Consider the following 27,771-nt stretch of genomic DNA (forward strand, 5'->3'; position numbering starts at 1 on the left):
ATATAGGCAAAATATTTATATTTTACATGGATAACATCATGTTCCTTTAGCAACGGTACGATATAATCCAGAATATTGATGACATACTACCGTTGCTAAAGGAACATCTACGATTCTGATGGTTCCTGCCATCTTTACAATGTCACGGAATTACGAACTTCGTCTTATACCTTGACTAAAATAGGCACTGTTTTTGTATCATGGAATGCATCGATTTGAGTGGATTGTACGCCAGCGAATATAGCCAATCAGAGCCCTCAACAGAAAGATTCAAAATAGTATAGCTCATTATTTTCTTACTTTCTTTACTTTCTGTTGAGGGCTCTGATTGACTGTATGCACTGGCGTACAATCCAATCAAATAACTGCATTTAAATCTTCGTGATACACGAATAGTGGCATTTGTAGTCAAGGTATCAGACAAATTTCGTAATACCTTGACCATTGTTAAGATGGGTTCCTGTCTACCAACTGGTTCTTGACCAAACCTCTTGGCACCGACATTTCCTCGAATATCCATCGCGTTTAAGGGTTTGGCTGACTGGAGTAAGCAGGAAATATTGGAAATAAAAATTGGAATGGCGCAGATGAACTTCATACAAATTTTAGAAAATCTCTTTACAATCCCTTTAATGTATCGTGATTATAATCACTAACACATGGGTGAGGCTCGGATATTGATCAACTTGCATTCAAGTTCGACGTATCCGGTACCGGGACGAGATTCTTGTATTTTTTGTCTTGGATTTTAGAAAACGTTTCACAACTCTTGGAAGGACTATATTTATGTAATTTAGAAAAAAAAAGAAATTTGAACCATGATGTTTTGTGTTTTTCTGGTATTCTTCAGGATTGATCTTGTAGGTAAGATATAGTTGTAAGGTCGACATTACGATTTTTTTTGCACCGTGGAACTCACACGAGATTGGGGATAAGCAAAGAATGATACCGGTCTAGCTCAGGATTGGAAATTTCACTTCTGTACAGGATCTTCGAAAATCTGTATTGTTATCCTCTAGAATAATTTCAGAGACCCTTGAAATTTTAATCTGCTCAAATCATTGTCAAGTACCAGCTGGTAGACAGAATCCTTGAGAAATTGAGTTGTTATCCCTGTCAATCATTACTAGGCAGTTTGACAAAGGACCAAATTAAAGGTGGATCTCTCCTAAGTTGTTATCCTTGTAAAAGCATTAATTGGCAGTTTGACAAAGGACCAAGTTAAAGAAGAATCTCTCCTAAGTTGTTATCCCTGTAAAATCATTATTAGGCAGTTTGACAAAGGACCAAGTTAAAGGTGGATCTCTCCTATGTTGTTATCCCTGTAAATCATTACTTGGCAGTTTGACCAAATTGAAGAAAGGATCTCTCCTAAGTTGTTATCCTTGTAAAATCATTACTTGGCAGTTTGACAAAGGACCAAGTTAAAGGTGGATCTCTCCTATGTTGTTATCCCTGTAAAATCATTACTTGGCAGTTTGACCAAATTGAAGAAAGGATCTCTCCTAAGTTGTTATCCTTGTAAAATCATTACTTGGCAGTTTGACAAAGGACCAAGTTAAAGAAAGGATCTCTCCTAAGTTGTTATCCCTGTAAAATCATTACTTGGCAATTTGACCAAATTGAAGAAAGGATCTCTCCTAAGTTGTTATCCTTGTAAAATCATTACTTGGCAGTTTGACAAAGGACCAAGTTAAAGAAAGGATCTCTCCTAAGTTGTTATCCCTGTAAAATCATTAATTGGCAGTTTGACCAAATTGAAGAAAGGATCTCTCCTAAGTTGTTATCCTTGTAAAATCATTACTTGGCAGTTTGACAAAGGACCAAGTTAAAGGTGGATCTCTCCTAAGTTGTTACCTTGTAAAATCATTACTTGGCAGTTTGACAAAGGACCAAATTGAAGAAAGGATCTCTCCTAAGTTGTTATCCAGGAAAATACAACGTACTCTGTGTAATCCGACATCGGATCGGGCATTATTTCACGAAGTACTAAGTATTTTCGATATTTACAGTAGAAACGGTATTAAGAGTTCTCTCAAGAGATTGATTCACTTAATGGAGGTGGTCTCTTGGGAGAGAAGTCGGTTACAATAAACACCAAAACGATTATGTTTTTATATCTTTTATATTTAAAATGTATCTATTCTATAACAAATCACGAGACAATATTATGGAATATAACACAATTCTTTAATAAGGTTGGGCACATAACGTTTCAACACAATATACACGTGTCGTCATCAGATGTAATGGCAAGAGAATAAAAGATATGTGTTATATTCCATAATATTGTCTTGTGTTTTGTTATATGTGCTCCTCGCTTCTATATGTCGTTCAAATCTTATGTATCTATTTTAGTTGCAGTATATACCAGTTACACCGGCGATACATTTGTTGATGCTCTGGCGATATGCAATAACAACGGACAGGACATGCTGACTATTTCCAGCTGGCAGGAATACACCGATTCTCTCACTTATTCAAACCAGCTGTGAGTAGGCTACGTTGTATAATGTGTGTCGTGGAGATTTATAACTTCCATTAACATGGAGTATTTAGAGATAAGAATTATCAACATAGAAGTTATGATTCCCGCACATACAAACCCTACTTGATTTTTTTAGTTAAGAAATACGAAGTACATTTTTAAGGATGAAAATACGTGTGGTTTGTCTACAATCAGATTTAATATGCAGAGGTGACGACAGAGGCACTGTCTGTGCAAAGCCGGGTCAACCTCATTTCTGTGAAGGGGGGAGGGGGGTTAGTAGAAACTGGTACTGCTACAATTCTAAATTAAAAGGTCCAAAAATATAGCCTATAAAATAATAGCTCGTAGTCATTTTATAATTCATAAGTTTATATTAACTTTACCGGTACGGGTGGTTTATATTTTACAGTGAAGTGTCGTGGTTGGGGGTAGAAGAAACTGGAACTAGTGGAGAATATAGGTGGATCAGTAACGGGAAGATTTTGACAAACCTGGACTGGGTCCCGGGACAACCAGAAGCCTTACCCTGTACCTATGTTCATATCCCTGACAAAGTTTGGTATACAGATTACTGTACAGAGACCCATAACTACATATGTGTTAAAAATTCCTTCGGTAAGTATGTTGTCAGTACGCTAAATGGCATTTAAATGCTTGTACATTTTACATTTCTAATTCTGCCAATACCTACCAATTGAACACAGAAAAGACGTAAGAAAGTGGTACGTATATGTATGAGTAGTAAGATGGCGGGGGGGGGGGGGCCATATTACCTTTCACTTCTCGCCCACGAGAAGTAGAGAGACTACAAAGCGAGGAAAGGCGAGAAAGCGAAGGTAAAAAAAAGGCGAGGAAAAATGCGAAAAGAGAGGAAAAAGTCGAGAAAGCGATGGAATTGTTCACGCTTTTTCGCCTTTTAACTCGCTTTCTCGCCTCTTTTTTTACTTTCGCTTTCTCGCCTTTTCCTCGCTTTTTCCAATGCCTTGTTCCTTGCTTTCTCGTGAAGTCGAGAGTAGATTTGCCAGCAGCCGGCTTCCACAGTGATTTAAGTAATAACTGTTTGATTGGTTGCGCTATATTTTGACCGATTGTACCTTAGTCACAGAAAATAGAATTCTTTAGCTAAGCCAATGTCAATCAGTAATAGTATTAAAAATTTGAGCCTTCCAATCCATGTTTGTCCAGAATTATCTGCGTTTGAATGTCAAAATGACGACTCGTCAATTCAAGATACTCTGTGATAAATAGAAAAGATATATAGAAATAGAGAGTAAAATTCCTAGTTTGAATATTTCTTTCATTTCTGGTACTTTGCAGACATATATTCTAGACCCAAACCAACCTCCTAAACTGGCGAATCTGTCCCTTTAAGCCAGTTATTCGACGTATCCGATTTCGAGTTAAACATATTTTTCATCGATTAATGATTAAAGGATATGGCTGGGACCAAGCTTGGACTTCATCTTTACCATTACCATCTTTACCATTACCTTATTTACTTCAGATTATGTAGTTGGTCCTGATAAAGTAAATTATAGTACAGCAATAGAACATTGTAGCGTTGAAGGTGGTCTATTACCAGTTATGATCACCCAACAAGATAAACGAGATTTTTATACAGCGATTTTAGAATACAACGTCAACAACCCGAGGTTTGTGCATGGCCAATTTTCTCTGTTTACAAACCCTGTATTGCATGGAGTATCAATGTCGAAATTAGACGCCTTTTTTAAAAGTAATTTTCAGTATGTACAGCTTTTCAAGCGTCCGTTCAATTTCCAATCCAGCGAATGGTTTTTTACATCACTGACAATGGACACCGGGTTGATTACATCTGCTTGTACTATTTCGACCTCTGTCGGCAACGAACTCTATCCACTAGGTCGAATCAACGAGACAACCCAGAAGGTTTCAGCTTCCACCCACAGCTCATGTCCAGTCTAAATATTGCAAAACTCTATTTCATTTCACTGTTATTGTACTGTTTCAGTTTAGAAAAGGTGTGGCTAGGGTTGGTAGCCGATGGTGAATATTTCAAATGGGTCACAGGGGAAGACCTCACCCCACCCTACAAGTGGGCAACCTCAGGACGAGAACAGCATGTCCATTACCATCACGCTGGACACAAAGATGAGGGATACCACTCTGATAATAAGCCTGAAAAAACGTTCGTTTGTCAACCGAGGGTATCCGATGTTCCTGGTAAGTCTCCAAGATACTAACTTTAAGAATCTAATGAAAACTATTAGCAAATTAGTATTTAATGGTCTTGGCATACCTGTCGTATCCAATTAGCTCGTATATTGCTTGATACATTGACAGTTTTCTGTGGCCAAAATTGGACTAGAATATCGAGTCCCACAAGGCAGCAGATTACTTGGTACAAAGGTAGTATTCAGAAGTTAGAACTGGATCAGAGCAGACCATAATAGCGCGTCCCACTATTGTCCCATAAGCTACAGAATTCTTGTTACAATTCTTGTACAATGGACAGTTTTCTGTGGTCAGAATGAGACTACAACATACCATATTGTGTCCAACAAGCTAGTAGATTGCTATTTGGACAAATCTGGTCCTATATCAGTTCCTCAGAAGTCTTAAGAACTGGTCGGACCAGATTTGTCAGGATAGACTTAGATTGCACGATGGGCAACTCTAACAGGAGATGCAATGTTGGACGATGCTCACTATTCTTCTTATATTGCAGATGCAGTTACTAGGAGCCCGAATTATTTTAATCGAGTGGTCACCAACACGCTGGTTCTGGGTGACGCCCTGTACGCTGAGAAAGATTCCAACCAAATCGAATGTGCTGCTGTATGCGCTTTAAATCCGAGATGCATCCGGTTCATTCAGTTTGGGTCTTTCTGTCAACATTTTGATAGTGTTTCGCACACAAATGTCAAGTTCCCAGGTTTCTCATATTGGGAGAAGCGAGGATTGAATGAGACTTTGTTTTAGAATTTATCGTCAGTCTGACTTTTGCGTTTCTGTTAAAAAAAGGTCGTCTTATACCTTGACTGCAATAGCCACCTTTTGATGCATTTCGGATGTTTGTAAATACAGAATTTGATTGGATTGTACGCTACCGAATATAACCAATTATAGCCCTCGATTACTCGTTAAGCAAAATTGTTTAGTCTTTTCGTCGCAGGCACTGATCAAATCTCTGCATTTACAAACTTCCGTTAACCTGGGTCGGTAAAGCGCTTTATAGCGATTCAATCTTGTAGCTTTGATGATCAAATTTGAATAAAAGAAGAACCTTAACCTGTAATATTGGAAATGTATATAATTGCTAATAACGTGTTCAGAGAAGTTGAATAATAAATATACTTAAAGATATCATTATATTATATCATATTCCTCATGACAAGTGAAAACCACGTCGCAACCATTGTCTCTTCAGCATGTCGGAAATTATTACACATTTCTACCGTGTTTCTCTTTAGCAGACAAATCTCGAATTTAGGAGAAAGACAATTTTCTGCAACCGCATGATGTATATGGGGAAAATAAATGTTCGTTCATCGCTATGTCTACACGCATTGAAGCTGCAAATACCAATATGGTGGAACCAAGATGGCTTAAGGTCTTCAATATAGCAGACAAGTACCATTGATCCAAAAAAAATCTATAAAATAATCATTTTATTTTACTGGTTGACAATTGAATAAAGGAACAACATCTTTACCGGAAGTTTATTTTGGCGACATTCGACATCAATGCCGTCCATATATTGATGTAGGCTAGGTCTACATACCGAAAAAACGGTGACATTTTAAGTAAGACTAAGGTACAAGTTTTGTATTAAAGCATTAACAGGGCCAAGTGGAAGATGCTAGTTCAAAAACTTTTCTTGAAGGAAAATACATCCTTAATCAAGCTCTAACAGCTGTTTTAAAACCCAGCCTTAAATTTCCTGTGAATAAGTTCAACTTGTAAATTAGTTGTCTGTTCGTCCATCATTGACAGTGCCATTGGAATGAGAAAGTCCACAAAACGACGATTAAAAAATAAGCCAATGTTTACCAATCATGTGTTGGCAGTTGAGGTTGGTGGAGTGTTTCTAAAGGTAGACAAGCCAAGATCTGTCCACTTCTGTTCTTGTTCATGAGGCGTCTCAATTGATGGTCCGTTATCTGGTTCTGTTTCCGGTAGTTGCATGACGGGAACCATTATATCTTGTACCGGAAGTTTATCGCGGCGCCACTCGTCGTCAATGGCATCCATTAATCTGCCGTCTCGCTTCACTTCACTATCCATTTCTAAAATTAAAATAGTAGTCGGAATTTATATTTTTTCAATAAAGGAAATGACACGAGAGTTTTACGTCCTATTGTTCTGATCTAGATGGTTAATTAAATGAAAGAAAGATTCATACCCTATTGTTCTGTATCTTAACTAATCTTAACCAGTTTGGGTTGCTAGGCCTTCGCAGTCTACAATGAGAATACTTTTCTACTAGGGCCATGACATAATCCTACCTTTCGATTGCCAATTAAGCTTCTACTTTGGTTTTCGGTTTGACAAGATAGCAGCAATATCAAGATAGGCCAGTTAGTGGACAAGATAATACCACTTGAAATTTTCATATTTCTACCCTTCAATTGCCCAATAAGCTTCTCTGCTGTCTTAAGGTTTGACAAAAGAGGCTAGTTAATAGACAACCTAATAACGATTTGGATTAATGCTACTTACTAATAAGTCTAATTCATTTTAATATGTCACGTAAATGAAAAGAATCGTCTCGGATTAATGAAATGATTTTCTGACTACGATACGATATTAATTGGGATGAACCAAGAAGACAAAAGGGCGAAACGAACTCAGCCCTAATTTATCGATACGAAGGCGGGCTCGTTTTCATCATTAATTAGTCTATTTACCGATAGAAAGCGAGGCTTTGCTCTTGAAGTTATCGTTAATAAGGTAATCAGAATAAAATACACAAATAGCCAAAACAATTCGCGCTTTGTAGTCGCTAAAATTTAAAATATAATATTCACGTTTCAAAGTTACCTTGACCTTGACATTACAACCTTAGACATGCGCAGTGAATATTTCCGGCACGTTTGTTTATTTTTTTTCTGTATGTCAAGTTTTTGGCCAATGATTAGATAATAAAAGCGATAAATTAAATCTAGAGAAGAGCGGATCGAAGAAACCAAAATCAATCAGTCGTTTGTCACATCTGCATAGTCCGGTTACCATGGCATGCGTGATGAACCACGTATTTGTGACGAATATTGTCGGTAAGAGTCGAATTCTAATGAAATCGGCGATAAAGACAACCCCAGCGTGTCGTTTTCTATGGAAGCAAAGGAATTCAGTGGACCTTCCAGTTCGGAGTTCTGATAGATTGCTTTCGACAAAACCAGTCATGATGAAGTTTGGTGGTGACAATGATTTTATTTTTAAGCAGGTACTTATTAGGCCTACATCTATATCTGTATGATAACAGTTTTATTTACTTCTTTTTGTTGGCCGAAAAGGCATTAGGCGTGAGTAGGCTACAACAGAATGTGTAATAGCTCAGCCGGTAGTGATTTTAGTATTCTAGTAATCTGATTGGCCAGTAGCTAAAATTGATTTTAATTTCAGCTTTTAAAGCCAATCAGATTACAGTAATACAGTTCTTGGCCTGTGGGTGGTTCAAGGTAAATTCTGAACAGCATGTTCTTCTTTTATCCCCTTAATTCAGCTTAAGATAAGCTTAAACTTACAAATTACTTTATTACCTGTAAATGATAATAATGTTGTTATTTTTGTCCAAGAAAAAATCAAGGACAAGGTGCAGTATTTCTTAACCTTGAATATAGATAAGCATAACTTAATCTTTTATTCAGTTTTTAGATTACAAGTCCTACACATACACTTACCTACTTGGAGATACCAAAACACGAGAGGCAGTCTTGATTGATCCAGTCATAGAAATGGTAGACAGGGATATCCAGACTGTTAAAGATTTAAATCTAAATTTGGTTTATGCAGGTATGTATTAAGAATTGGATTATACACCACTATTTAGCTTTACAGATCTGGGCCCTGGTCAACAACAAAAAATTTGACTATATAAGAATTTGATTTTAGAGTGGGATTTTACATAGAGAAATAAGTTTAACAATGTCTGAGTGAAAATTGGAATGAGGCAAAGCAATGCCATCAATGTCCCCAGCAACACTTCTTCACTATAACTTAGAATGAACATTTTGTTTTTTCAGTGAACACCCATGTCCATGCTGACCATATAACTGGTACTGGCGAAATCAAGAAACGAATAAAAACGTGTCAAAGTATGATCGCTGAAGTCAGCAAGGCTCAGGCTGATATCAAGCTGAAGGAAGGAAACTCGATCAGATTCGGGTATCAAGAATTAGAGGTTAGAGCAACCCCTGGTCATACTGATGGTAGGTTTTAAGGGTAGGGCAGGGTTTCTCCATTAGGGTAAAGCTAGGCCATATACGCTTACAGGTGGTATATATAGAGATGTCTTCAATGATAGACAGGGAGCCGTAGTGGCTTAGTGAGTTAGGCGCATGCTTGCTAACATGAAGTTCCAGAGTTCAATTCCAGGATAGGTCAAGATAATACCTTCAGATTTTTCAAGTTCCCTCGACAGTTGGAAATCGAAAAAAGGCAGGTTAATGCTGCTGTCCTGGCAAAATGTTCCTCTTTGCACTCCACATGGTGCAGAAAAGTAGGACGAAAAAGTCCATTCATTTAATTTTTTCCAAGGAAGGACAGTGTATCTTTAGGGGTGTGGTGGGCAATATATACACAGGTTACTTTAGGATATCTGGGGAAAGGCCAAGAGATACTATCAGGTTGGGGGAAACAGTATAGAGGTGTTATACATGTCTTGATATAAGGATTAGATTAGGGCTCTTAGAAAGATATTTTAGTTTACAGTACAGTGTAAGAATTGATGTGTCTATTTTTCAGGGTGTTTAACGTATGTCTGGCATGATAAATGCTGTGTTTTTACTGGTGATGCTGTTCTTATAAGAGGCTGTGGACGGACTGATTTTCAACAAGGTACTTTATCAGGCATTTTCTAAAGAAAAAGATATTCTTTATATCTACCCTGTGGTGCCCTGATGCTTGTAACCTCAGTTGTTTTTTGACCAAGGTCCAGCTGATAGACACGATCCTTTTGAAGCTAAGTTGTTATCATTGTAAAAACAATGTCAAGGGTTTTGACCAAGGTCCAGCTGATAGCCAGTTGTTATCATAGTAAAATATGATTGTCTAATTATTTATTTGTAGGAGACTCTGGAAGACTTTATGATTCTGTTCATAAGAATATATTTTCACTACCTAAACATTACTCCATATTTCCTGCTCACGATTATACTGGTAAGCTTTGACAGGGTTTATTTACTTAAAGAGATACTACGTCTTAGAATGAACATAAAATTTAAACATTTTAAACTTAGCCAATAAGAGCCAGTAGATATACCTGGTTTCATAAATAACATAACAAGATCCTTATATAATCCACAAAAAACTTAATAAAAATGCAATTTACTATTGAAAAACGCTTAATATTATGATTAAGCGTTTTTCAATAATTACTTAGTTTTATGAATTTTCCAATTTTCTAGATTTTACAAGGATTCTGTTGTAACTTTATGAATGAATATATACCATTTCAGAGAGTACACATAGCTAATACCATTTATTTGTTATTTAGGAGTGTCATATATATCTTTTAGAGCTTTTACATAGCTAATAATGTTTGTTAGGTATTTGGTGGTAGTAGCAATTATTGATTTATTAATTTCAGAGAGTCTACATAGGTAATAACTATCGAGCCACAAAATTGTCCTTGGGGCAATTCTTTCACTATTTACAAAAAAAAATTGAAAGTCCGGGTCTAAAGATTCTTTTTTTTGGCCCCCTGAAGAAACACCACTGCTCTTAGCGGCACCTACTAAAGGTTAAGATTCTTGTTTAATTTTAGGTCAGACTCAATCGACTGTGGAAGAAGAACTGAAGCACAATAAGAGATTGACAAAATCCAGGGAAGAGTTTATACGGATTATGGCAGAGTTAAACCTTCCATACCCTAAACAGATAGGTAATAATTTTTGATACCAAAAAATATTGTCCCTAGGACACTTGCAAGGGCTAGAAGCTATTAGTGTCACCAGAAGAAGCTATTAGGGTCCTTGGTACACTTACAAAGGTCAGAAGCTATAAGTGTTCTTGGTATACTTTCAAAGGCTAGAAAAAGAAGTGTTCCAAGTAAACTTGCAAAGGTCAGAAGCTATAAGTGTCCGCGGTACTCTTTCAAAAAACTTTCAAAGGCTAGAACCTTACGTGTTTTTGGTACACTTTCAAAGGCTCAAACCTTAAGTGTCCGCAGTACACTTTCAAAGGCTAAAACCTACCTTAATGCTCAGTTCACACCAACGGCGCTTTGATCGCACTTTAAAGAGGTGTACAAAGTGTAACAAAGCTCGACTAAAGCACCAGGGTCGTAATAGATCGTTGGAAAGCTTTGAGCAAAGCGGGATATTCGGCAATTTTAAATTGTTTAAAAATTTTTGGCGCTTTGTCACGAATTGATTAAAGCGCCAAGAACGTATCAAAGCTTTACAAAGCGTAACAAAGTTCAGCAAAGCTTGACTCAAAGCGTAGGTAAGCTTAACATAGCTTTATTCAAAGCGGGGACCCCAGTCTTCACGGTCTGTCACCACTTGATCAAAAGCGGCATGAAATCGGCCATTTAGAAATTTTCCAATGCGTAACAGAGCTTAACAATGCACAACAGAGCTTGATAATTGTATCAGAGCGTGATTTAAAGCGTCATAACCGCATCAAAGCTTAATAAAGCGTAACAAGGCCTGATCAAATCGGGAAATAATTCGTCCCCAAAGCGTAACCAATTCGTATCAGAGCTTATCAGAGCTTAACATTACTTAGGAGATCGTGATATTTTTGGAAAAGTAAACAAAAAATGATGGCGCTTTGCTCGCCGATTTAAAGCGCAGCATTCGCCGTTGGTGTGAACTAGGCATAAGTGTCTTTGAAACACTTTCAAAGGCTAGAACCTTAAGTGTTACAAGTACACTTTCAAAGTCTTGAACCGTAAGTGTTCTTTGTACACATTCAAAGGTCAGAAGCTATAAATGTCCCAAGTCTACTTGAAGTTTTACGTGTCCTTGTTATACATAAAAAGGTTTCCCTGTAAACTTTCAGATTTTGGTAATGTTGTTTCGATTATTTCAGATAAAGCTTTACCAGCCAACATGGTTTGTGGGATTTTTGATGATCCTCCACTATAGGTCTTGAAGAACACTTTTGTTTTTTTTTATATTTTTTTTTATTTTGGACATGGACCTTCTGACAAACCCGAATGCAAAATAAAAGCTATGTATACTCTCTGAAAGGGATGCTGAGGCAAACCTTATACCAAATAAACATTGCAAGCTATGTATACTCTCTGAAAGCGATGCCGAGTTGATAAGCCTATATACCAAATAAACATTACTAGCTATGTGGGCTCTCTGAAAGGGATGCCGATTGGACAAGCCTATATACCAAATAAACATTACAAGCTATGTGTACTCTCTGAAAACTATGCCAATCTGACAAGCCTATGTACCAAATAAACATTATCAGCTATGTGGACTCTCTGAAAGGGATGCCAATCTGACAAGCCTATATACCAAATAAACATTATCAGCTATGTGGACTCACTGAAAGGGATTTGACAAACCTAAATACCAAATAAACATATTAGCTATGTGGACTCTCTGAAAGCTATGCCGATCTCACAAGCCTATATACCAAATAAACATTATGATCTATGTGGACTCTCTGAAAGGGATGCCAGGTTGACAAACCAAATGAACAGTATGTTTAAAGGGACAATGCGCCGTTTTTTTTGTCTAAGACAATCAAATCCGCGCTTGAAAGTTAAAAAGACGAGTCGTCTTTTCTTGAGAGACTGCCATATACAGAAAAGACATAGGAAAATAAATTCTTCCAGTACTTCTGAAGACCATTTACTTCAAGACTCAAATCCACAACAAAAAATGGCGAATCTTTCCCTCTAAGGATGAAATAAATAATAAATAATTTTTACATTACTACCCTACTCGTACAAATATATTTGCTTTACTGTAGTGAAAGAAGGCTGAACCATTTTATTTTTATACCATATATATTTTATTATGTAACATTTCTACAATTGTTATGTAAATATTTTTGCAATAAAAGTATAATTTGTTAATATATTTGGTTAGAATATAGAGGCCTTATGTTAGATATTTAGGGAGAGGGTTGGTTAGTTAACAAGAAGTTTCACGTCCTACTTTCTTAAATAAACGTGACAGCATTATATGTAATGTGCATAGAAACTTAAGTAACTTCTTTGTTACCAAACGATTACAGAGTTATTGCCCTTGACGTCGAGTATTATGGAAACTTGATGTGATAGTTGCTCAAAATGGTATAATCCTTAAGCGACATTTTAGGTGTAAAAATCATATTAAAAAACGGAACGCAAACTTAAGAGTAGTATACCATAAAATTGTGTTCCAAACCAAATAGTATGCTTTGAGATGACGACGTGTGGGTTTCTTCTGATTGAGTTATTGTCCACCAATTCGCTGTTTCAAAGTAATATTTGATGTATCGCACCGTGCAAGTGAAAACTATCTTACGGTTTTCAGTAAGTCTCATTCTGTTTTCACGTGACGCCATCAATCATACCGTACAATTACGAATATAGTGCGCACCCCTTCTAACCATTGAGTGAACAGGCAAAATCTAGTGGCGTTCCTAATTCTACGCCGCCATCCCTCAGAATAGAGGGTGCCCCCCCCCCCCTCTCTTTCAAATCTTTTATCAATTTACGTAGTTAAAGCATAGCCTGTGTCCCCCTGTTGTAAAGCAACTACACGTATATCCATGTAAAAATGTTCAAAAGATGGAAGACAATATCAGTATAATTTATTGTCTATTAAACTAATTAAGTCTTGCTCTGCTGAACTAAACTATAACCCTTCTTCGTGGTATTTATGTCTCTCATCAATTTTATCTAAAACCTTCAGTAATTTCTCTATATCTACTTTCACATTACAGTTTTCTCTCCTCGGCTCCTCAACCAACATCCAGTATTTCTGTCCCAACATGGCCGCTAAGCTCCAAAACGTCTGATGAGCTAACTTCCCTGTGGCCTCGCACACATTCCCGTTTTTATCAATAGGCATAATTTCTACAACGTATGTATTACTTGGCGCGAAAAGAATATTGTACAACGCCCCTCCATGAACTCCGATGACAATTTTTGCATTTTTGAAAATGTCCACCGACTCAGAAATAGTGGCTGTCTGTCGAACTAGTTTCAGATGGGACCCATATCGGTTGAACAAGTTGCCCGTCACTTCCGCTTTATTCACCATCTTCCGTCCACCTTCTTCCGTGTCCTCCCTCAGCAACAAGATGACGTTAGCTTCGTTGATTGGAACTGTTCGATTTTCGTGCGTCCCCATCGCACGTCGCGCTGTTTTGAACAGTGCAGGATGGAGAGGGGGTGTGATACATGTATCAATAACTGTTTTAATTTTCCATAGTCCTTTTTTATGGAAGATCAGACGATCTCTGTCGATGCCGAGTCTGTCCAATAGGAGAAGGATATTAGAGTCACGTGGTTCAAATATCAGCAGATACACATCCGACGCCAATATGACGTCATAAGCTTGAATGATTTTAGGAAGCACGCTGGTGATAAATCCTTGAAACTCATCGCTTTTAGGAATCAGAAGAGGGCAGACGGTTTTTCCCAGCACCCTGACGTCATCTTCATCTGCTGTGTATTCAATGAACAACCTCCGCTGGTTTTTGAAATCGCAGTCGATCTGCGCAGATACCAATCCGTCCTTGTATGCGTCAATGAATCCGACGAACTGATTGTCTTGACGAGTCCGCATCGCCTCTTCGTTCTCACGATTCCGAAGAAAGATTTTTCTATCCTTATCCACCGCAAACGCGGGTCGGACCAGAGTGAATGGCTTGTAAGATAGTTCTAGAGACTGCTTCGTGTTCAAAACACGACGGAGTTTCTGATAATGGTCGTTGATGTCGTAAGGAGGATCGGGATCTTCTCCGAAATAATTCATGGAAACCGATTCCTGCGACATCATCCGCCATCGGATTTTGGATATCAATTCCACGCGTTTTCGCGTTTTCGGAGTCGGAAATTGGTATGCTTTCAAATATTCCAGAAGTTGAATTCGATCCTGAAATTTAAGTTGGCGCGCTTTTTCTTCAAACTTATGCTCATTTTCAATTTGCTGTCTGCGTTTTTTCTCGAGATTCGCGTTCTGAAGTTCTCTCATCTGCTGCCGCCTTCTTCTAAGCTGTTGTGGGTTGATGTTGAGCTGGGGGTCAGGAAACATTTTCAAAAAATCGTTTTTGTCTTCTTCAGGGTCTTTGGGCATCATCGGGGGTAGAGTAACTTTAATATTCCCGTGTTTTCCCTTACCCCTTCGAGGCTTCACTTTTGGTTCTGCTGGTGCGATTGCCATATTGTATAAATAGAAGCAAGTGAAAGCCAAGTACATGATGATGACGTATTTCCAGACCTGTTTACACATCCAGAAATATCGCCTGCTGTGCGACCCCCGGGCTCGAACCCTCAACATCCTAGAAAAAAGTGGTAGAAGAGGAAGCCCTTCTTTTCAGATACGGAACATCTGACTGGAAACTATTTTCCCACCCGGTTGTAAATGGGTACGGATAATCGAGGAAAGACAAATACCAAGATCAATGGCCAAATTGTCAGCTGATAGAATGGATCCTCGCGAACCGGAGTTGTTATCGTTGAAAATAATGGTTGTCCTATCAGTTATTCTACTTATTTATTCCAAAATATTGCACAGTTATAATTCGATAATGAATCTCAAATAGCCAAATGATATCCAAGTTCTTTGACACAATTGACTTCCACAAGGCCTTCGCACAAATTCTTCAATCGAAAACTTCTCGGAACAGATTCTTCAATTCCTAAAAGCTCTCAGCACTAATTCTTCGATTGTAAAATATCTCAGAACAAATTCTTCGATTACTAAAAAATTCTATTCAAAATCAGTACAAATTCTTCGATTCCTAAAACCTCTCGGTACAAATTCTTCGATTGTAAAATATCTCAGCACTAATTCTTCTATTGTAAAATATCTCAGCACTAATTCTTCGATTGTAAAATATCTCAGCACAAATTCTTCGATTCCAAAACTTCTCAGTACAAATTCTCAGTACAAATTCTTCGATTTCAAAATATTCTCAGCACAAGTCTTCAGTTCCAATAGTCCTACACATTAATTCTTGAAATTACATCGCTTACCAATGTCCCTTATTTCACGCCATATTTGATTAAAGAACTATTTTGCCCACCGTGGTCCATGTCCTTGACATACCGAGAATTCTTAAATAGTTAGAAGAACCTGGTGATATCTGTTCTGGCCATTAAATACCAAAAATATGTTGACATCTGAATAAACAGTTTATTGGAAACATTTATTTGAATAATTTGTTAAGAGACTTTTCGAAAAAAAAACTTCGTTATAAAACATGAGTCCATTGCCGGCAGATGTTTCGGATTAAATGCCTGACTACAATCCTGTCGTACATGTTCATGCAGTCGTAAAGAGGTTTTCAAGCTTTTTGGCATGTATAGGGGATATTTATGACTTCTTTTCGCATCATTTCATTCGTGGTTAAAATGAATCTGCCATCTGCGTATCCGGGAGCTACTGGTTTTTCAAGGACTGCTAGCAAATGAAAGAAGGAAGTCTATTAGCTGTCGGCCGAATGTTGTGTGGAATGTCTCTAACCAATATTGATGTAAGTATTTTAAAACTGTCGAGTGAAGGTAAGGAGATCAATAGAAATTTTAATACTAAGTAAAATATCTTTAACTCTGTCAACATATGGTTCTTACTTTATTGATTTTAACTAAATAGATACGCTTGTCTACGTGGAATGCACTAAGGTACTTCGCCGAGACGAAAATTGCCATTGCCTTCGAGAATACTATGTTAAAGGGATTGTGAAGAGGTTTCTTATATTTTTTATGTGTATCAGAAACACTGAAAGCATCTATTTGCACCATTAAAATTTTCAGTCAGATGTCTTTGGTTCTTGCAATTCTACCAAAATTAAGTGATTGATGACGTCACTAATCACAAAATATGCTTTATCACATAAGGCTCTTTGTCGCTTATTCACAATAGGACAGGTCTTACCAAGCTTGAAAATCTAATCTAACCAATAAGTTGAAGGTCTTAGCACTGAAGAATATTCTCAATGCGTCTTGGGGCCCCTGTCCAAAAAGTTCGCTTAGTTCCAATTTTAGAAAGTTAACCCCCATTTCTGATAAAGTTGTCCTGACGAGGATTGTGTATCAGAAATATATGTCGGTAGAAACTCTTTCTCTCTTGGTTTATTGAGGTCTGGCAACGTCCTGCAGTGTGCAATGGGGAAATTTTTTAAACAAAAATTGACGTTACTCATTTTTCCATTGTCAATATCAAGCTACTTCTGATGGGCTAATGAGGTGTGCAATTAAGGAAAGTTTTCACTTGAAACAAACTCAGTATTTTAAAATGTGTTAATCTTGGATAATATCTGAAAGTTCATCATGATTTGAACTACAAAATATTTACAAAGTATTTTTTACATTTTTTGAAAAAGTTTAAAATATAAACTGAGCATTCCTCTTTTTTGTAAGGTAGTTCAAGTAGTAATGAACACAATGTAAGTATAGTCTGTGTAGCTTCTATTACTATTTATTCTACCTACAAATAAAATGGACTGTTCTTGTTTATGTTTCAAAAATGATCCGATTGTGCACAAATATTTGTTTAACTACAATTTTTCAACTTAAAAACAAAATATTCTGTATTTGTTTATATTGGAAGGTACAAACTCTAGGCTTAATTTGTTATAAGTTTTGGTCAAAATTCCAGTTAAATCCTGTTTGATACAGATTTAAACAAAATATGATAAAAAGATGAAACACTTGAATTTGATTGGATGATTTGTGTTCAATAACGACCGTGTCTATCACGTGACCTGTCTCGGGATCGAGACCTTCGTCTTTCTCGTGACCTTGATCGTCTTCTACCGTCTCGTTCTCGACTACGACCTCGTTTGGTTGGTGGTGATCGGGAACGCGATCTCGTTCCACCTCTAGCTGAGGTCAGAGTTCTACAAAAATAAATGAGAACCAATTAAACTCAATTGTTAAATATCGAAAATTCAAATTGAAACAAGCTCAAGACTGAATATAATTTGACAGGCAATAAAAAACACCCTTAAGTCTACAAATAAACTTTTCCAATCATACAGAAAATATGCATGTGTGGAAGAGTCCAATGGAAGATTAAGGGGTAGCAAACAGATGACTGGAACACTATAAACAGCCTTGCAAGACGACTTAAAATCATCCCTTAAAGTAAAAGATCAAGCCAAGACGAAGTAAGCCTCATGTTGAAAGTTGACACCAAGTCAAATCATTGAAGCACTGGTTGTGGCATCAGAATTTCAAATAAAACAATTCACTCACCCTCTCTTTCGTCGTCTGCTATATAATTCACGTCTCAGTTCTCGTGAAATTGGCTTCAAATGCATAAAATTACAGAAACCACCTCGAGTACATTCACTGAAATATAGAATAAGTATTCAAACATTATAAAGAGCTTGGTCAATCCAAGGAAGATAAATCCAAAAGGGTGGAAAAGATCTTTGAGAACATAAGTTGTTATGGATGCTTCTTTCCCATTTTCATCCTAAAAATGAGGGAGCATTATGGGATAGATTATCATATTTTAACTGATATCAACATTGGCCATTCAAATATTAGATTTGACAGTACGAAAATTGATGAATACCTACCCCATTTCATACTGACGACAACAAGCCTCTCTAAAATCAGTGACTGGAGATAATTCACTACAGACTGGACGACCATTAAACCATCGGTTGTTTAAATCATTCACAGCTTTTTCAGCATCTTCTTCGTACCGATACTATACAAAATAAAACCACAAACACAACATAATCTTTTAGGCTTAAAGGAGCAGTGTGATTAGGATGAGAAAGCATAATTCCTTTAAAAGTACTCCAAACTTGGAATTTTACTCACTATTTCTATATGTCTTTTTTATATATCTTAAAATGACGATTTGTCATTTTAACATTCAATCACAGATATTTCAGGACACGCATGGATTTGAAGGCTCAAATTTCGACACTATATGATTGGCTTAGGCCTAGTTTAAACAATGACGTTTCTTAGACAAAAGTATAATTGGTCAAACAAAAATGGCGCACCTTTAAAGCGTATGACGTTAACTTATAAGACAATATTTGGTAATGGAGGCTTCAATGGTTGCTATGGTTTATAATGTAATTATGTAGCTGGTAGAGCAGCCACTAGCGTTGGTGAGCAAAAATGTTCGTACCAAATATTGTTTGAAAGTAAAATGAAACTATAAGTACCTTAACATAGACATTTCCTACTAAATGATCACCTAGATTGTCACAAACGTTCATTTCTTCTATTTCACCATACTGAAAATAGATAGCAAGTCATATAATATAGAACCCTTTGTATGAACAATATCTTCTTCAGTAACTGAAAGGGATCAGGACTTGTTTTAGCCTATGTTATCCCTCTTCCGATTTATATATACATTTCACTATAGAACCTTCCTCCAGGTATTAAAATATCTGATTCTTCCAGTAGGCCCAGCGTCTGTTTTCAAATCACAGAACATCCATTAAACAGATATATAATACATTGTAAAAATTTCAACTGCACTATCAAAAGAGTTTTTATAATTTTCAAATTCTTTGAAAAGGGCTTTAAATCTAACATTTGACAAAATAGAATTTTAATCAGTAGATTTCCATATACTGAAGCAAATAAGCTGATAATAAATTTGTTTTGAATGTGAAGTGAAAACATGACCTGAATTTATTAGTATGCTATCAATGTTAGAAAAGCTCTACTCTTGTTCACTCACCAAAAATTAAGATTTGATTATTATTATTATTATTGAAAATATATCCGTGCACATTCACTAAAAATTGGTTGAGGTGAAAGGAAAATTTGGTTAAGTTTTTCGTATCTGTGCCTCTTTAGGCTATTGACAATATGCTTTGTACATCATTAAAGGGACAGGTGCGGAATTTTGGGGGGTTGATTTTAGTCTTGAATATATGTTAATAGTCTTCAGAAGTACTAGAACTGTATAAAAATTGCACGAGGCAACATTTTAACATTCAAATGCAGATATTCTGGACACACATGGATTTGAAAGCTCAAATTTAGACGGTGAGCTGTGAACTGATTGGCTATTATGGCTAAGCATAAAACTTCCTGTTTCTAAGACTAAAATATAATTGGTCAAGAATAATGGCCCACCAGCTGATGAATAGAAAAAGTTTTAATCCAAAAGAACATATTTTTCAAGCTAGACAAAAACCACACTTTGGTTTTAGCAATGAAGAATAAAGTTAAAAAATCTTGCAAAACTTCCAGAAATGAATTTAACTGATCTGAAATTTGGGGAGATTTTGGAAGAATTATAACATAGAAATTGTATCATATAATCATGGAGATACAACTTAACACGATATATTGATGAGGCTTTTATAAACTTATTGAGATATGAGGTTAGTTATGTGTCCCACTGATTCTCCGATCTTTGGGCTACTAATAGAGGTCAGGGGTTAGTACCAGGGTTTTTGTTATTAGGGGGGTATGAGCTTCATTATCAAGCATCGTTCACGCATTTCCCTACCTTTTCCATTTCGGCATAAACTTCTTCAAAAAATTCATCATAATGTTGTTGGATCTCAAATTCATCCATTTGGACTATGAATAGAAGGATTTCAAAACTCAATAAAAATAAAATTAATAGGAGAGGGGAAGGGAGGGGGTTGGCTTCTGTCATAAACTTACAGTGTGCTATGATTTTCATTTCTCAGAATTTTACAAATTTTAGTACTTAGCTTTCAAAAAAACTATCAAATTCCCCAAATTTATAATTTGACGACGATGAATTTCTTCGTCAAGATTTTTTACTAATTAGGTAAGCCAATTAACACACTGTAATTAATCTATGACGTCTGCCAGCTCTTAAAACTAATCCTTCTCTCTGCCACCTGAAACTAAGAAAATTAAGAAAACTGTGAAAGAGTTGCTTCCCTTTGAAACAATTCTTTCCGATGAATATTCATTGAATTCTGGAAAAATTCTGTTAATTGATCTAAGAATTTTCTCATAGTTCAATGAATATTCATGAATGGAGGTCAAAGGGCGTTGACCGTACCTTGTCTTCTAATTCAGTAAATACCTCCTCGAAAAAATCATCAAATTCCTGCTGAGCTTGCATATCATCTACCAATACTGAAATAAACACAGTCCTGACTGAATGAGGCGAAGACTTATGTTTTCAGTGGAGTTATGTCTCTTGCTTTTGCTTCAAATTGACCAGGGCTGTTGATCAATCATATATTGCCAGACATTTTCGACAATGCTTCAAAGATATCTCATAAACATTTTTGATTGAAGTAAATCAACTTATAATAGGCCTAATAATAATGGTAATTATAGTACATAGGTCTGAATTGGATCCATTTCATCAATTTGTATCAAAACAAATGTGAAAACACAATCATTACAAAACCTTATAGCTATCACTTTCTTGCTAGAAAATTAACTCGTTCTGTTAAAGAGGCCTATACACATAACATAAGCCAAAATACTTTTAATTCCACAAAAAAATATCCTGTTCACTATCGTCATAACCAGACATTTTGCAAATCCTGTCAGATATGACTGGTAAATCAACAGCCCTGATCTTTCTTTAATCATACTACCACAGTCCTAGCTAAGCTGCATATTAAATTACTAAATTATTAAAAATATCCAAGCTGCATTTATATTGAAATGAAAATTAAAAAACTTGAAATATTTACAAAAATATAAGCAATTTTCTTCTTAACCATTTTTTCAAAAAAACTTTAAGGTATCTTAAAATTTGGACAGCCATATTGAATATTTAATTAAGTGTAAAATAGTCTTTCTTAAATTGAGGAAAGCCTGAATGAAGCCATTCAAATTTTTTGAGAAATTGAAAAATTAAGATTTGGAGAACATGCAACATTAAAGATATAGAAATAAACAAAAATAACAAAACAGTAAGATGACACCATTTATCTAGAAACAGAAAAAAATTAAAGTTTAAAATAAAAAATATGAAAAATACATATCTATTTTCTACAAGAATGCAGTGTACAATGAGGGAAATTTTGCCATGGCAGCAGCATTACTGATGTTTAAGAGATCTTCAACATGTATAATATAGAACCCAATTCTCAACCCCCTGGGGGTGTGACCAATTGGTGTAGGAGAAAAATTCATTTTGAGTTGGGAGAGAACGTCACGTTTGAAACGTGGATGAAACATATTTTGAGGGTGTGAAAGGATCAGATGATTGCTCCAGGGGTGTGATTGCTGAAAAAGTTTTGGAACCACTGATCAAGCATCTAGTCCAAGTTATTTTTTGCATGAAAATGAAGACTCCTTTATGGTTATTAACAACAACATAAGAGAAGAATTAATATTTAAAAGTATTACAATATTTACTTTGATAGAAATTGAAAATAAAACAGTATTAACACTATAGGAAAGTTTTAAAGTGAGACAACATACAGAGGAAGATAAATAGTTGACGACACTTATCGTGTTAAAAAAATGGAAATGGAGTTTTAAACCCTACAACACTTACTGTGAGAGCCATCTGCTGTTAAAGCTGTGTTTTGTGGATTCAAATATAAATTTAACAACAGAACAGTCTGAAATGTAGAATAGAACGCATAACAAGGTAATCAAAAAACGAGGAATAATATGACATTGAGGTCTCAAAACAGAGGAAATAGTGCTTAGCCTCGAACAGAAATGGACTCTTACTTTTCAGCATGGGCTAATGAAGACGGAAGCTATGATGCCTGAACAGAAGGAGATCAATCAATGCTTTATCATGCAGTGACTGAATGTATCAGTATGCCTATGGTGAATATGAGATTGCAAAGGTTTTTATGATTATCTACCTGACTGAATGTGGGTTTGTTGTGTAGTCGAGAACATTTTTCACCATGTCGACAAGCTCCAATTTTAAAATAAAATGAACAGTTGACTCTGTAAAAAATCAAAAAAAGTTTCCAGCTCTTATCAATGCCCTAACATTCGAAAATCTACGATTACGTTGTGTATACGACACTCCACTAACAACAAGCATGCCGCATTGTTTTACTTTGTGCATTTATCGATTTTCAGAAAATTCATTTTTATTGCAAAAAAACACTGCTCGTTAAACTACTTCTGCAATCAATCTCCCGAATTCGATATCTTCATTTTAAAATGTAAGTTTGTAAAGGATAAATTGTACTGATCTAAGAAAATCAACAATAAAACTCACTTGTCTTTTTCTGTCCCAAAAATCGACGCCAAATACTCGGCCATTTTTCTTTCTTCTGTGCCGACTTCGAACAAATTTTTAGTTTAAGCAATTACAGAAACGAACGATATGTTTAAAAATTCACTATTCTGTAAAAAGAATGAAAATTGTATTCACTTTTTCAACATTCAAATTGTTTTTTTTTTCCAAAATGCTATTTCATTGTGAATCTAATTTTTCTTTCGTTTCAGGATTTTGATTTTCATTATTTTTTTGCATCCTACACAAATATCGATGACGTCATCGCAGGTGCCCGACAGGAAGTAAATAAAATTTATGAATTTTGGGGTAAATATTTCATTTATTCATCCTAATTCGTATAAAATATGTTTCGACTTTCCCCAAATTCCTAAACTAGTCTATAAGTAAGAACAGGGAGGAGTATTTGACTAGAGTTGGGGTAGGGTATGTCGATTCCCTTCTCATTTCATAAAGAAGGAGATAAATTGAAAATAAGGGAGTTTTACGCCCTGCTCTAGACTCTACTCTCTGACTCACTCACTATTATTATTTGCCATGAAAGATGGGTTTCCTTTTTTTTTCGGTGTCAAATTAAGCAAACTCTTTGATTAGTTGGTGTTTCTAATGAATTATCATGTACAGTCTTGATAAACAAAAAACTACTTTTTGACCTTTCTTGATCTGTCACTCATTGGAATTCTGCTTGTAATTCTCTGATAAATTAGCTAATTTTCAATTAATTATGGACAAACTGATATTTTTACAAGTCATTAGAATACCTATATTTTCTATTCATATTAGTATTAACTTTCATAAATGAAAATAAGGGAACCCATCTTTAAGATGTAGTTTTAAACTGGACTAGAAGTTTAATTTTGAACTAGAGTTAACATCATCAAAGTAGACCCTAAAATAAACGTTTCTCTTATTATTTGCTCCTCATATTTCAGTCAATATATTGGTGACCAAATTTAAAACAGAATGGATTTGAGAAGAGTTCAGAATGAAGATAAATTACAACTGTGTAGAAAATATTATATTGGTGGGTTGAGTGATTCATCACATTGTTTCTTGAATAGTTTAAGTTGAAATACAGTTTTCAATAATAGTGGTTACTTCCCTTTATATAGGCAATTGTTGTGTCTATTCCTAATATATATTTATATTATTATAACAGTAGAAATACAATAACAAAGAATTTTTACTGTAAAATATTGCTCAGTACAGTATAGAAACCTGAAACATGTTGTTACTCAAGAATTTCACGCTGTGCGATCTTGAGACAAGTGACTTATTTCAGCCTGAGTCCTTACTATCATTTAACAACTTTATAACTATTATATATTACAGGAGGATTTGCCCTGCTGCCATTTCTGTGGTGTATAAACTCAATATGGTTTTTTAACGAGGCTTTCCGTAAACCTCATTATGAAGAACAACGACAGATTAAAACTTGTAAGTCTTGTCAAATTTATTTACATGTTATCTTAAATTAAAAGTAACAATGGATAAGCTCCCCTGTTTATGAGAGCATTACTTATATCAAAGTATCAGATTTTCGACCTTTGTTTCAGTGATTTCCCCCTCTTCAATTTCCACACCAGTGGTTTCCCCCCTTTTCAATTTCCACCCTAGTGGTTTCCCCCCTTTTCAATTTCCACCCCAGTGGTTTCCCCTCTTTTCAGTTTTTTCCCCTAGTAGTTTCCCCCCTTTTCAATTTCCACCCTAGTGGTTTCCCCCCTTTTCAATTTCCACCCTATTGGTTTCCCCCTTTTCAATTTTTACCCCAGTGGTTCCCCCTTTGTTAATTTCCACCCAAGTAGTTTCCTCCCTTTTCAATTTCCACCTTTAGTAGTTTCCCCCTTTTCAATTTCCTCTTCTAGTAGTTTCCTCCCTTATCAATTTCCACCCTAGTAGTTTCTTCCATTTTCAATACCACCCTTAGTCGTTTCCCCCCTTTTCAATTTTTTCCACCAGTGGTCCCCCATTTTCAATTTCCTCCCTTAGTAGTTTCCCCCCTTATCAATTTCCACCCTAAATATCAATTTCCACTCTAAACCTCCAGGTTTTTAATTAGTTAGCTATGATTTAATAAGGGGTTGAAACCACTAGAATTAAAACGAGAAAACCACTGGAGAGAAAACTGAAAGGGGTGAAACCACAACATTACGTCTCAGCTATAGTATCAATTATAGTGCATCTGAAATTATCAAGTTTTTAAAGAAAATAAATTTGCAGAGAATGTTTTTTTTTATAATTGTAGATGTAATAAGGTCTATGATAGGAACAGTGATATGGATAGCCATTATTATTGCTTGGGTCACCATCTTTCAAATGAACAGAAGTTCCTGGGGTGCCACTGCCGATTACATGTCCTTCATCATACCCAAAGGTGAGGTGTGAAGACTATGTCATATCCATGTCAGGAGGGGAGAGGATATTCCAGAATTACACAGACCATATTCATTTACTAGCGCACTCAAATGGTTTCAAACACAACTTAAAATATTTCATATTGTCTAGTCTTCAGGTTACATTACCCAAATCAAACTGATAAAAGGAGTTGTAAAGAGGATTTTTTAAATTGTTAAAGTATATCAGAGACACTGATAGCATTTACTTTCATCATTCCAATTTTTAATCAGATGAATGTGTTTCCTGTTATTCCACTCCAATGGGCCATATATAATATTAACAGCTTTTGCGAAATTGAAAGGGTCACAGACTGATTGGAAAGGTGGTGAGCCTCTTTACAATCCCTTAACATACGGCTATAAATATTTCCTATTGTTTTCTTTTTGCCAATTTTCTTCAATAAATTTCATGTTATCTGACTTGAATAACAATATTATTCCAATTGTATATTTGTTTGTAAATTTATTTTTGTAAATACAATAAAATATTTTGTATATAATGTAAAGGCCAATAGTTTTTTTTTTTATGGAGCTACCTTATTATTATCAGAATTGTTGAATTACTGCCCTTGATATAGTCAAAATATATTATATGTGGCCCATAAATATCCCAGCTTGCCCTAGTAATATCGTTTTATATACGTTTTACTTCAAGGGAAGTAACTCACCGTTTCTTTATTTGACCATTGTGCACACCTATGATTTTTTCACAAATGCAATTTTACTTAAAATGTTGAATGGTAATCAGAAAGAGATGCAGTGCCCGTCTCCCTTGACATTTGTCGCTAATTGTTTTATCGTCTGCAAGACAGAGCGTCATCATCCAATATCAGATTCATTTCCTTTCAATTGCTTGATCAGACACTTGAATGAGGTCTATATGTATATTGTTGACAATGGACACTGGACATCTTTAGTTATAGAATGCCCCATCCCGACTGTGGAGATTATTTCACCTCGGAAATGACGTCCGTCTTGAGGGATTGGGCAAATTTTATATGTTCATTCTGGGTGGGTTTGTTTAAACAAGACTGAATCAAAACTATATTCGGGGAAAATAATAAAAAAGTGAATGAAAAAAGCTCACGAACTGGACTTAACAAATGAATTAGTAACGAGACCTACCCTAAGATATTTTAGATTCATTTTGGTTTTACATGTTTTAAACCCCCCTTTGTTTGTTTGAAATCAGATCCCCTAGTTTCCGTATTTAATTTGGTATTAGCACTTTAATGACGATCTTAGTCTCGGTTATCCAAACGTATTTACCATAATAATACTATCAGCAAAGGACTGGTTCGTTAGGACAAAAAATTAGACACGATTATTCAAAAATTGACGTAATATTTTGGTAAATTATGTCTTGCATTGATTAAATAGACCTGCCCCTCCCTTGTTGACGCCCAACCGTGATAAATCTACCTGTACTGTCATATCTAGGTCAAATATGTGTCATGAAATGAATATGATGTGACCCCAACCCAGGGTTCATTTTGAGCGGTAGCGCATCGTAGTTTACTAGTCAAAATGACCCCTTTTGCGATCCAAATTTTGGATGAATAGTCAAAAATACAATTTATCATGAAGAATCAAATCAAATTATATATTTCCGTAAAAAAAAGTTCTGCGAAGAAAAGGCAACTCTCGGCAGACTCTATAATCTAAAGGAACTGTCGTCATTATAGCAAGATCGTTCTGAAGTCTGTAACTGGAACATTTTGAATAGCTACTGAATTTTTTATGAAATGCGAATCAAAATTTTACATAATTAGCTAAAACTGAAATTTGTTGTGATGGATTACTAATCAATCTCTTCAATCTAAATTTAACCCTGTCCCAACTCCCCTTTCACTTTACCAGCTGCCTTTTAGGACGACGATGGCGACTTAAAAATCTGCCCAAGCTCGTTACTATAACAACAAGGATACACAAATCATAGAAGTTTATCAAGTGAACATGGGAGGGGGTCATTTGCCCGCCTAGATCAATTATTTGTACCCACACTTTATTTCTAACACATTCAAAACTATATTTTTTTTAAGTTCTTGACCCAAAATATTTGTCAGAACGTACCGAAATAAATTCTATTTTCCAAAATTTTCTTGAGGACCCTCTCAGACGGCGTATTTTGAATCCCCACTTTAACAATCTGTCCCACATTTGTACCCACAGTCTCTAGAGGCTGGCGCCGCTATACGGGTCCAACAGCTTTGGTACAATGACAGCTTCCTACTTTCCACGAAGAAAAAGAGGAGAAAAAAAAATAAAAACAGCCAACAAAGTCTGTCAAAGGTTTCAGGCAACCAGTGGCGGCGCAAGCCTCCCAAGAGTGGGAATACAAATAGGGGACAGACTAACCCAA

At 35.9% G+C, this 27,771-nt stretch overlaps 6 protein-coding genes across 6 annotated transcripts; 3 read left to right on the plus strand and 3 right to left on the minus strand.

Annotated features, from left to right (window-relative positions):
• Positions 1-818: 818 nt before the first annotated feature.
• Positions 819-5,452, plus strand: LOTGIDRAFT_165001 (hypothetical protein; the record flags this gene model as incomplete). Its single annotated transcript, XM_009061523.1, has 6 exons — positions 819-864; positions 2,359-2,491; positions 2,901-3,106; positions 3,996-4,143; positions 4,482-4,693; positions 5,199-5,452. The coding sequence occupies 6 exons, from the start codon at positions 819-821 to the stop codon at positions 5,450-5,452; spliced, it is 999 nt and encodes a 332-aa protein (XP_009059771.1).
• Positions 5,453-6,127: 675 nt separating this feature from the next.
• On the minus strand, positions 6,128-7,528 carry LOTGIDRAFT_218795 (hypothetical protein). Its single transcript, XM_009061524.1, has 2 exons — positions 7,514-7,528; positions 6,128-6,759 (listed from the first exon to the last, which is right to left on the minus strand). Exon 2 carries the CDS (start codon positions 6,755-6,757, stop codon positions 6,527-6,529), a length of 231 nt encoding a protein of 76 aa, XP_009059772.1. The 5' UTR covers positions 6,758-6,759; positions 7,514-7,528; the 3' UTR covers positions 6,128-6,526.
• A 74-nt stretch (positions 7,529-7,602) lies between these two features.
• On the plus strand, positions 7,603-11,784 carry LOTGIDRAFT_218798 (hypothetical protein; the record flags this gene model as incomplete). The annotated part of the gene is made up of 7 exons (XM_009061525.1): positions 7,603-7,916; positions 8,341-8,485; positions 8,716-8,901; positions 9,437-9,529; positions 9,761-9,850; positions 10,458-10,574; positions 11,729-11,784. The coding sequence occupies exons 1-7, from the start codon at positions 7,704-7,706 to the stop codon at positions 11,782-11,784; spliced, it is 900 nt and encodes a 299-aa protein (XP_009059773.1). The 5' UTR covers positions 7,603-7,703.
• Positions 11,785-13,500: 1,716 nt separating this feature from the next.
• On the minus strand, positions 13,501-16,874 carry LOTGIDRAFT_165004 (hypothetical protein; the record flags this gene model as incomplete). Its single annotated transcript, XM_009061526.1, has 2 exons — positions 13,501-15,151; positions 16,750-16,874. The coding sequence occupies 2 exons, from the start codon at positions 16,872-16,874 to the stop codon at positions 13,501-13,503; spliced, it is 1,776 nt and encodes a 591-aa protein (XP_009059774.1).
• Positions 16,875-17,550: 676 nt separating this feature from the next.
• Positions 17,551-23,039, minus strand: LOTGIDRAFT_125122 (hypothetical protein; the record flags this gene model as incomplete). The annotated part of the gene is made up of 8 exons (XM_009061527.1): positions 17,551-17,623; positions 18,072-18,167; positions 18,401-18,534; positions 19,007-19,078; positions 20,845-20,921; positions 22,306-22,372; positions 22,628-22,715; positions 22,996-23,039. The coding sequence occupies 8 exons, from the start codon at positions 23,037-23,039 to the stop codon at positions 17,551-17,553; spliced, it is 651 nt and encodes a 216-aa protein (XP_009059775.1).
• A 233-nt stretch (positions 23,040-23,272) lies between these two features.
• Positions 23,273-25,912, plus strand: LOTGIDRAFT_192921 (hypothetical protein). Its single transcript, XM_009061528.1, has 4 exons — positions 23,273-23,322; positions 23,946-24,037; positions 24,346-24,450; positions 25,259-25,912. Exons 2-4 carry the CDS (start codon positions 23,977-23,979, stop codon positions 25,396-25,398), a joined length of 306 nt encoding a protein of 101 aa, XP_009059776.1. The 5' UTR covers positions 23,273-23,322; positions 23,946-23,976; the 3' UTR covers positions 25,399-25,912.
• Positions 25,913-27,771: the final 1,859 nt, after the last annotated feature.

This window comes from Lottia gigantea (genome assembly GCF_000327385.1).
Source record: "Lottia gigantea unplaced genomic scaffold LOTGIsca_49, whole genome shotgun sequence".
In the NCBI taxonomy this organism is placed as follows: Eukaryota; Metazoa; Mollusca; class Gastropoda; family Lottiidae; genus Lottia; species Lottia gigantea.

Excerpts from the sequence above, each read along its gene's own strand:
- LOTGIDRAFT_218795 (XM_009061524.1), bottom strand. The coding sequence starts at position 6,757 with ATGGATAGTGAAGTGAAGCGAGACGGCAGATTAATGGATGCCATTGAC.
- LOTGIDRAFT_192921 (XM_009061528.1), top strand. The coding sequence starts at position 23,977 with ATGGATTTGAGAAGAGTTCAGAATGAAGATAAATTACAACTGTGTAGA. Across the intron at positions 24,038-24,345 it reads GTGTAGAAAATATTATATTG|GAGGATTTGCCCTGCTGCCA; the intron begins GTGGGTTGAGTG and ends TATATATTACAG. Across the intron at positions 24,451-25,258 it reads ACAACGACAGATTAAAACTT|ATGTAATAAGGTCTATGATA; the intron begins GTAAGTCTTGTC and ends TTATAATTGTAG.